At 38.0% G+C, this 11,291-nt stretch overlaps 1 protein-coding gene across 1 annotated transcript; it reads left to right on the top strand.

Moving 5' to 3' along the window:
* The first annotated feature begins 7,046 nt into the window (after nucleotides 1–7,046).
* LOC144441140 (uncharacterized) lies at nucleotides 7,047–10,750 on the top strand. The gene is made up of 4 exons (XM_078130674.1): nucleotides 7,047–7,420; nucleotides 7,987–8,190; nucleotides 8,484–9,044; nucleotides 10,041–10,750. Exons 1-4 carry the CDS (start codon nucleotides 7,171–7,173, stop codon nucleotides 10,226–10,228), a joined length of 1,203 nt encoding a protein of 400 aa, XP_077986800.1. The 5' UTR covers nucleotides 7,047–7,170; the 3' UTR covers nucleotides 10,229–10,750.
* Nucleotides 10,751–11,291: the final 541 nt, after the last annotated feature.

Here is an 11,291-nt window from a genome sequence, read left to right on the forward strand (position 1 = left end):
CTTCCTTGTCACTTATTAAATTTAAACGCGAGATATGAATCAGTGCGCATGTCTGATAGCAGAACCTCTCATAAACTCGTTTGGTGGGTGGGTGGGTGGGTGGGTGGGTGGGTGGGTGGGGAAGGCAGCCAACTACCACAGACGGAAATACGGGAGGGTCAGTGCGAAGGGTCCCTTTGTACTACCCTCAGGCACAGACAACTAAGAAGTTGTTAGTTGTCTGTGCCTCAGGTACGAGAAGGTGTCAACCTTTCGTATTAAAATAAAACTTTAAAACATAGTGATCCAATATGAGTTCCCTTCCATGATCATCAGGGTTGGGTTTTTTTTTACCATACTTTCCGTTCATGTAATTTAAACAAGATTCCAAAACCACAGTACAACCAATGTCGCAAGAATACCACACGTTCAACTTGGTATGAGAAATGGTCTATGATATGTCAACATTTTTAGGTTGGGGGTCTATCTGTGCGGAGCTTCCGTATACGATTACCCATATAGTTGCCCACCCCCACAGGGTACTGATAATTTAGGATGTTGCAAAACACACAGAAAAAAGATTCGAGGGAAATTTAGATGCTGTGGCAAGGATTTCGAGTAGTGTTCTGATATCGAAGTAAAGTATGGTGTGAATATGAACACCTAAATTTTTTTGCACAGTGTATAGAAACAGATGTTTTGTATATATTGAGTTATCACGTTGCGATCGATCTTGATAAAACTGACAACTCCAACCAAAAAAACAGACTCAAAAAGGCAAATTTTTATCTTTGTGTAAATTATAGATCTGTTTAGATAAAAAATATGAATGCATTAGAAACGGTGGAGAATATGAAAAGTATATGCAGTTGGTGTAGTTCACACAGAGATCGGTATAATTAACTTTAGTGTTTGTTAATCACACAAATACTCGCTATCAAAGCCAAATACTGATCTTTTATGAGATTTTATTACATGATCGAAGGGGATCGATTAATTACTAATATTGTGAGTTTTAGTTGCCTTTTTCTTTTTCCATGTTTGTTTTTATTTGCGTTTTTCCCCTGATCTACTAAAATAAATACCACATCTGCACGTAGCTGTGGTGTGTGCCCGATATTCGGCATCACCGCAATATGTTTGTCACCCGAATCCATCAAACGTTAATAACAATAAAATTGAAGACAAGTAAACCAACAATTCGTAGTTTTTTAGACTCTAGCTGTCATTTGTAAATACACTGAAAGAATATCCGACTTCGAGTCATGATGAATTTCGCCACATCCACGCCAGCGACCCGGAGACAACACCGTGAAAGGTCCCGTACAATTTACAATTGATACCCACGGGTTAGTTGTCATATCAATTTCAACGTGTCACAACACAACACCGATGCCTTTCATTGCTTTGTGTTTCCATCCGTATTAACCTTCAGGAAGTCGAGGAACCCAAGTATTGAATGCATCGTCATGACATTATCGAGATAACATATGAGAACAAGACAGGTTGGCAAAATATGCCAGTAAACTATTTATATCTGTTATATCGGACAAGTGTGGCGTGGCGTGGCGTGGCGTGATATCATGCGAGATAACAACCTTGCGTAGACCCTGATAAAACGCGTAAGGCTGCGGCGAAAACAGTAACAAATTAAACCCGCTCTGGAATTATGGAAATACAAAGAAAGGTCTTTGCGACTGATATGTAGTAGGTACATCGATGAAATTTCTATCCAAAATAATTGTAGTTTCGGTAGACTTGTACTGTTGACGGAAGATGGATGCACATGACGACGACGACGACGACGACGACAAAGACGATGATGATGATGATGCCAGAAGACACGTGATTACAACATTATATTAACTGACAGGTTGATTAAACTAACACATTACGGTGATGAACTCACAGCCAGTCAATGATTCACCAGTCACGGCATTATCAATCACACTGAGTGAAGGAAACCCATGTCTTTACGGCAATTGAAAATTAAGTAGTGTAATGTTTTCATAAAGCGATATTAATACCAAGTAGCCAACAATGCCAGGACTGTGTCCTTATTATTGTTGTATGAGTAATCGCCTTTGTCTTGTGTGCCATGCCTATATATCTATATATATATATATATATATATATATATATATATATATATATATATATATATATATATATATATATATATATATATATATATATATATATATATATATATATACGCTCTGCCACTGCGGTATAGAGCACTGTCTTAGCAGATTGATACTCACCGAGTTATATATATATATATATATATATATATATATATATATATATATATATATATATATATATATATATATATATACACACAACATAACTTAGTGCATGTGCGTTCGTTCGTTTGTGTGTGTGTGTGTTTGTTTGTTTGTTTGTTTGTTTGTTTGTTTGTTCGTGTGTGTGTGTGTTCGTGTGTGCAGAGATAGACAGGCGGAAAGGCACGTTGCTATGTTCAACAGTTCTTGTGCAATGTTCGCCAACTTCTAAATGTGTGTCTATGTATGTATGTATGTATGTATGTATGTATGTATGTATGTACGTACGTACGTACGTACGTACGTACGTACGTACATGTGTATGTGTGTATGTATGTATGTATGTATGTATGTATGTATGTATGTATGTATGTATGTATGTACATGTATTTATGCATGCGATGGATGGATGGATGAATATGTGTGCATTGTGTGTGTTCCTTTCACTCGAGTCTACTTGTACATGATATTGTACGAGATATACATAGTATTGCATAAATGCTATTAAAAGGCTAAGTTTGTACTTGTGACTTGGGGTTTATTTTCGCTAATTTCACAACTATCTCTTTTCCGTCAGTCCTGACTTTCCGTTCAAATACCTCTTTAACAAATACGTTGCCTGTTTTCTATTCTGGATCAATGAAATAAAATAAGAATTAGTAACAGCTCTTACAAATAAAGTGTTTCGAAATAATCACTATTGCTCTCTTTCCGTAAATCGGTACTTAAATCTCTCCTATGCAATGACTTGACTAAAGCGCCTGATGTAATAAATGTTGGGAATTTGTTGAAGTGCTGCAAGCCACTGGCTGCAAGTACTATTATACAATAGTGCGAACACAGGAGTTCACTATAAGTGGCACGCCATCTACTCTGTCGGTAGCTATTCAGTGCAAATAACACTCTGCGTATTTGATTAATTTCTCGATGAACCCTTTCACAAATTTGACTGCAGTGTGAAATTAAAATTTGAATATTCCATTTATTTAAAAAAACGGCCAACGAATGTGTACATCGTGCATCGAACATTTGATGCCGCGATCAGTAACAATAGTTAACATTCGTACACATAGCAGTATTCTGGGTATATGTATAAATTTGCAATTCCTTGAAACCCCTAAGTAAAATAACCACACAATTTTTAAAACTAAATACGCGTTCAGAACAAATACAACCCCGGGTTTAAACAATTCACTATATACTGAACAACCTCACAAACAGGAGTGTGAAACAACAAATTTGAATATTCCACATTCTTAAATGAGACATTTCAAAATTTTTATAATTTCCACGTCACACTTTTAGCGTAAATTCCATGATTACGACAGTTTCTATGTTTCCGATGTAAAATAAAGTTTAAATAACCTGAATTGCAGTTCAACAATAAGTTTGTGTAAATATTTTGGCGGGAAAGTCGCCGAACGGATCAAAGTGACGTCATTGTAGGTATATCTTCAATTATTGCTTTTGTGTGTGTCGAAAATGTGTAGAAAATTGTGTATTTGCGCCTGCAAAACTAGACGACGTATGTATTCGACGAATGTGTCAACCACGTGACAGCATGTTTATACCTGACTAACATGTAAGGTGTCTGTAAGTTGATACAGGCGGTGATGTATCGGCAACTGGTTACTTATTTGCTAAACTTATCGTAAGAAATCTCTGCCACGCGACATTTGATAAATCTTTGTTTGATAAGGCCACGTTGCACAATTTGTGTCAAAGTACAATCACATTGTTTTACTCCTCCAGAGATTTCGGTTCAGTCGTCAAAAAGCGACATATCTACATTTGATTATCCCTGTCGTCAGGGACAGTCGCACTCACCACCACAATTTTAGAATAAGAGCAATTTAATTTTGACAAAAATTATGAGTTTGAGACGGTGTTTGACCGGAATGAACCGGGTGTCATTTACGGGACACAAGCACCACTTTTATGGTATGTAGACACTCGCTGTGACCCGCTGCTACAAAAAAAATTTTGGTCATAAGTAGAATAAAATAGTTTTTTGAAAATTGTTTAAACTGTGTGAAAATCGTTTACTGATTGTTTAAAGGAGATTACGAGCTGACGACCTCCCTTCGACAGACAATATATCAAAGTAGTATAGAAGCTGAAAGCCCATAAAAATGATTATATTGGCAAAGAATTGTAAACTACTGTACAATGTAATGTTGATTACTACAATCATGTTAAACGTTCTTTGTTGATACAGATAACTATAATTTATTTTCTTATCGTCAAGAGAACTTACATGGAAGAAACGGTACTGTCTGTCTTTCTGTCTGTCTGTCTGTCTGTCTGTCTGTCTGTCTGTCTGTCTGTCTGTCTGTCTGTCTGTCTGTTTGTTTGTCTACCTGCCTGCCTGCGTATGTATGTATGTATGTATGTATGTATGTATGTATGTATGTATGTATGTATGTATGTATGTATGTATGTCTGTCTGTCTGTCTGTCTGTCTGTCTGTCTGTCTGTCTGTCCGTTTGTCTGTCGGTCTGCGTGTTCCAACCGTATTCTACTGTTTTTGGCAGTGTCTTATCAACGAGTTCAGTTTATTCAACCACGGGATAACAGTTTAAACACACTAGTGGCGGATGCTGTCACTAACAATAATAGTTTATGGTATACCTTGTATAAAAATAAATCATCGGACATAGCAATTGTATGTATAATGGAAATATTGCTTCTAATCGCAGAAACGGAACATGCACACTACCAGTCCCAACATGCCCACCTTTCACACAAAAAATAATGTCCCAATCCGAGGTCGGTTTCTCTTTGTATAAAAAATATGATAATAAAAGACGAAATCTTCAAATTGTAGAGAATTGTGTTTTTGTTATCTGTGTATTTATACAGCATACACGAAATGTATGCATTTTACTACCAGTGATGTATGCTTGACAGGTTGCACTGAATCAATGTGTTCTTGGCATCAATAATAGTTTTAGAAAGCCGCTGGAAACTCCTCTTATTCTGCCATATTGAATACACGTATGTTCTATTCATAAATCTAAAACAGTATTTTGACTGATTCTCACCACAAAATGATTGCTAAAACCAGATGTTTAGTTGTATTAAATTGAACAAATTGCCCGTGTTTACGGTTGGATATAGTTTGCATGTATCTGTGCGGGTAGGCTTCCATACCACCTAACGTAGTCCGATACCCGTCAATTCGATCACTGCTTGTTGTTCGCACAGTCTTTTATATGCATTACACGTGTGAGAGTGTGTCGTTGCCAACCAGTTACCATGTCATATGATGTAATACACAATTTGTTTAACCTTTAGATTTTCATTTCGACTTCCCTTTTTAGTTTTTCAATTTGCAATATTTCTTTGTTTTAAATTTGTCTATTTTCAAGTTGCTAAGTTTTTTTATGTGTAAATTTTGATGAAAAATACTCTTTTGCGTTCTCGCACCGCTATCACAAAAATCGTGACCAGCGATACTCCCAAATTAATATGTTTTACCGACCCGTATATTCGATGAATCGTGAATTTGAAAATATCTACCTACAATACGGTCGAAACTAAAAATCACGCACTGAATTTTTCATAAAATGACGGAAAGGTAGATTTAAAAATCTAAGGTATGATTGGACACCGTAAATGCAGAGATTTTGCACGGGGGATATTTTAGCTGTCATTATGTGTCCGAAGGATTGCAAAATATATATACTGATAGCTCCTAGATTCAGTAGAGAGCAGGTTGTTTGCAGACATGACTAGTTTATCTGATCATTAGTTCAGTTAAATCTCTAAATACGGTTTGCTAACATACAATCGTATTCTCGACTCGGCACCTGTTTCGTATCAAAACTTTCCCACTTGAGTGAGGGTCGGCAAACAAGCAACCATCAATCCAATTGCCAGCTTTGTTTCTAAACAAAATAATAATGACTTATCCACCATTCTCTAATAGGTGTGTTTATGGAAATATAACCTCTGTCAGCTGTGTTATTGGGAGCTCATCCAGCTCAGCCGGGCTTTGTTTGTCTCTCACAACAGTTGTGTACCGTCACCGTTTCGAGATGTCATCCTTACAATAATACGTTTAATAAAGCCCGGTTCATCTCTACAATAACGTAACATGTGTCACTTGGTGTCACCGTACTCATTTGAATAAATGTCCTTTTCAATGTTGGTTTCATTGCGCAGGTATAGTGTAGGTTAACCCCCCCCCCAAAAAAAATAAATAAATAAATAAAAAAATACTGAGTTTTCAGGTAAAGACAGTGAAAGCAACTCGGGTGTATAGTATCTATTGATTAAATTAACAAGTTGTCATTGTTTATCCCGAGCCAAGCTTTATACCCACTCGACACAATCGCGTCGTGACGATCAGAAGTCTTCATTATTTGGTCAGTGCCAACGGAGTACAAATAACGCAATGGATAATTCGAAATTAACATTTGATTAATTTTACTGCGAATGCAGTGGCTACTATTTGGAGTTTCATTAGGTTAACAAGTTACCAAGTCACTCCCTCTGGTGATCACTCAATCGGAAAGTGTCACGTGGTTCCGTTACCTTATCAACCAATCAGAGTTGATAGTTTTATCTGTCGCTGACACCTGTTAGATCACATAAAATTGCGCATGCGCAGTCTGTAAAATCACTCTCAAAAGCTTAACGGCACGCGATGGCTACAAACAGATGGGTTTGAAATGGGACGGACTTTATCAAAACACCCAACTCCCTCATTTGCATAATCAGTAAGCATATTTAGTGGAGGCTAAAGAGTCATTGAGAATCAGATTTAAACAGTTCCCTGTCTCTAACGCAGTTCGGTGTCTCAACTCACAGCTCCGCTCAATTACGACGTTGGGCCGCTTTGGTTCCCTCATCTACTGTTTTAGTTCCAATAGCTTTTTTTTCCATCATCCCGTTCAAAATGCCTCGCTCCTTTCTTGTGAAAACGTGTGGAAAGAAAGTTACTACCTGTAGCAATGTGTCTATAGCTACGTTCACACCAAATTCCAGTTTTACAGCGACACCATCCCCTCCCATCAGCGACGATGGAAACGAAAATCATCCCGAACCGAAAAGTCCGAGTCCGGCGTTCGAACCTGCTATACGGGTACCGAAGTACTTCTCTCCGAGTAGCGTCAGTGCATTTACTGCAGTGACGCCCAGGAATAAAGGTGAGACTACAATTCTTCATTTCGTGATAATTTCAGGAAAGTCTAGAAAATTTAAAGCGAACGCTTAACTTTTTTTATCCTATAAGCTTCTTAAAATAACAATATCTATGTATCACTTTTCGCAACAAATGTTTTCGAGCAACCGATTTAAAATGACTGGCTTTCTTGCTGTGCGTTCATTTATACTTTATCAATGTACGTCAAGTTCTTGATATGACGCATACTGTATGCGTTATTCCTGTGAATGTGTTTTAGTCAAATTTGCAACAAAAATATCCGTTAATGTGATCGGATAAAACATCCGTCCCATGAGATGAAACAAGGAGACGAAATCGTCGATATGTATTTGAGTAGTGATTCCGAAAAAAAGTGGATGTCATTCACATCATTTCGTCATCGCCAAAAAAAAACCCTCAGTCGTTGCCAGGGACGATGACTGTCTTTAAAATGAAATCCAATTTCTCCCTCATCTGTGTTAATATGTGTATCTTTAAAACATGATGTATATTTATTACCATGGAGACCTATAATAAACTTCCCCTGTCGACTGATTTTCACTGTTTCAGAATTCTCAAGACAATATGGTGAATTTGGACACTCCGAGAATAGTGAAAACACAGCTGTTCCCTCCATCAGAGACGAAAATGTGTACAGCCATGATGCAGAAACCACGAGAATAACATGTGAAATGGGTCTGAATGTTGGCAAGGAAGGACAGACGTGGCCGTGTGATATATCCACCTATAATGTCCCATCACCTCCACCAAACGGTAATTTAGACATATTTTTTGCAATATTATTAGTTTTAAGTTTCATTAGAATTACTGATTTTATCTATTTTTATCTGTTATTCCGTTCGCAAATTACGAGGAGTAATTTACGGTCGTGGCCCTCAAAACATCATTGAGCGGGCGATGAGTAATCGACAATTCAACGAAGCCGAAAACGAAAATATGAAACAGCGTACTCCAGGAATTCGCGCATTTTTGCCGATTGTTGCATCAACTTGTAAAGTCTTCAATTTTAGTTATCTAACATATTATTTCGTTCCTTTTTTTCACAGATTTTAATAAAGCGATGGTGGAATTGTTGCGAGACGGAAAACTGAGCTACACGGATGTTTACCGGGCGCAGTTTGCACATGCAGAAAAACAGTTTCTGAAGTCAGTGGCAGCCGCTGAGCAACGTTACTGGTCGGATAGTGGTTTGTCACCGATGTCGGATGATATGGAAGGAGCATTTGAATTCAAAGAGGACTACGAAACAGAAAAGAAACTATTAAGTATAACTGGCTCTTTTTCTTGTGTCAAATGCAAGAAGGTTTTTAGCACACCGCATGGTTTGGAGGTGCACGTACGGAGATCACATAGCGGTAAACGTCCCTACGCCTGTGAAATCTGCAATAAAACATTCGGACACGCCGTCAGTTTGAGTCAACACAGAGCCGTCCATACACAGGAGAGAAGTTTCCAATGCAAACAGTGTGGGAAATGTTTTAAGCGATCTTCAACGTTGTCAACGCATCTACTGATTCATTCCGATACTCGTCCCTATCCTTGCCAGTACTGTGGGAAAAGATTCCATCAGAAATCTGACATGAAGAAACATACGTACATTCACACAGGTAATCATTGTTTCATTCTATTGTCTCGTACATTGTTCGGAAGCTTTAATCCACTATGGAGTAAATCTTAGCGTTTCTACACCTCCCACGTTATTATCACTGTTAGAAAGACCCTGGAAAACACAGACGGATTAGCTGCTAGATCTCTCGCAATAAATTATTCAATTTGTTCTCCCAATTGTTCGACATTCAAAAGAGTCCCAAACATCACAAACAAAGTCGATAACTTCAGCTCGATATTGTTTCAACGTAGGTTGTCTGTAAATCTTTGCCTGCATGTGAAAGTCATCGGGATTTCGAAATTTTAGTGATTGAACAAGGCACGTTTTAATCTCTGCGTTAACGTTAAACCATGTTAAACGGGGAGGGAACGAGTTAATATTTGACGGGCCATATAAAGGTGTCTGGAACAGCGATTCTTGCACGCAAATGAGAGCGCCGCCCTCGACCATGTGGTCTCTTGACACCCTCTTGTTTGCTACACATATACAATGTCGTTTCATTTTCAAGTCGCCAAAAGTATCAAATTGAAGTGACATGTTTCTCAAGTTCAGATTTTCCCAATTCCAACCCCAATTCGAATGCTTCATGCAAATTTTCTCCTCGACTAACAAAATTCAATACAAGCAAAGTTTACCGAGCCTTGCATCGGAGATAATCAATTCTCTTTATCACAAAGTTGTTAATTATCGATGTTAATTTGAGGGCTCTCCAGATTCCATTGTAGGTGAAAATTACACAACTTAATTATGTCCTTTTTAAAAACTGACACCCACTCCTTAAAAACGTGACGTCGAATTGACCTTGAGCGAAGGCTAAACATGTGTAGTTGTGGTGAAAAACGTTCTGTTTATAAGTGCAGTCCTTCCATAATTCATTATTTGCTCGGATTTGCACATTTTAATCTGCAATTCCAAATCTGTTTCGTAGTACAAATGCTAGAATGAGTTATCGTGTTCTCATTTTTTGTTTCTTTATTTTGTTTTGATTTTACAGGTGAAAAGCCTTACAAATGCGCCAAGTGTGGAAAGGCGTTCAGCCAATCGTCAAATCTCATCACACACAGCCGAAAACACACCGGATTCAAACCATTCTCGTGTCAGATATGCAACAAAGCATTCCAACGGAAAGTGGATCTGAGAAGACATCACGAAACCCAGCACACAAGTATAGAACGGCAGTGAGTGGTTGAAACATCGTGAAAACTGAACGGTTGATGAAAGGGCGTCACCCCGATTTGTGAATCCCAGCGGCATTGTGATTCCATCTCCTACCATGTACACGATATGGACAATACCTTCAACTGTCACATGAAATAACGACATTTCTGAGACTTTGCACGCTTTTGGGCCAATCTGTGAAAAGTTCAGAATAACGACGGCCATGTCATTATGGATGACGTCAGTACTCATTACGCACAGTGCGTAAAATATTCTACGAAAACCACCACTAGGGGGCGAAATGTCACAGACTTAATCCGAGTTCACGATATTGTTTTCGTCTGCCTTTGAATTATATTATAAACAAAACATCTTTGCGTTTTGCATTTATGTGGAAAGATTCAGACTGATGTAACGAGTTTTCTTCGTTTCTTTCGCCTTTTTTTCAGTTTCTTTAGCCTGACAGATTTGCATGATTTCAAATAATCTTTGCAATTGATTGGTATGATAGAACATTACTGTGTGTCGGTATGTTCATTGCACAGTGTATGATAACTTTTATTTCTTTTTATCTTGAGTTTTCGTCAAATTTATTAAATGAATAAATGCTGATATCTTAAACTGTTAGCTTTGTGGTATTTGTGTGTATGAATGGGAGGTACTGGCTACCCAGAGTCCTGAGGCGTCAATTCACTCCGAACACTTTCCACGGGAACGATGTACAAATATCAGTACCGTACATAGTTTTCGGACCGTGCTGTCGAACTGACACTGTTAACTCTCTACAAGTTATATCAGACCCCATATTGCACATATGCTTCATTTTCAAGTCCTCATTTCATCATCACTGCGGAGAAAATCTTGAGTAACATTGAATTGGTCATATATTGATAGTTACCAAACGTCGTCCGATCTTTTCTAATGTCCATCACATCATTATCCCGTCTCAGAATAGAACAGCCTGATTAATAATTGGGGAATTCTATGTTGTGTGCTTACTGATTTGTTTGTCTGTCTGTCTTGCTTGTAGTTACTGTATTCGGTGGGTGGGTGGGTGGGTGGATGGATGGATGGATGGATGGATGGA

This window comes from Glandiceps talaboti, chromosome 10, assembly GCF_964340395.1.
Source record: "Glandiceps talaboti chromosome 10, keGlaTala1.1, whole genome shotgun sequence".
Taxonomy (NCBI): Eukaryota; Metazoa; Hemichordata; class Enteropneusta; family Spengelidae; genus Glandiceps; species Glandiceps talaboti.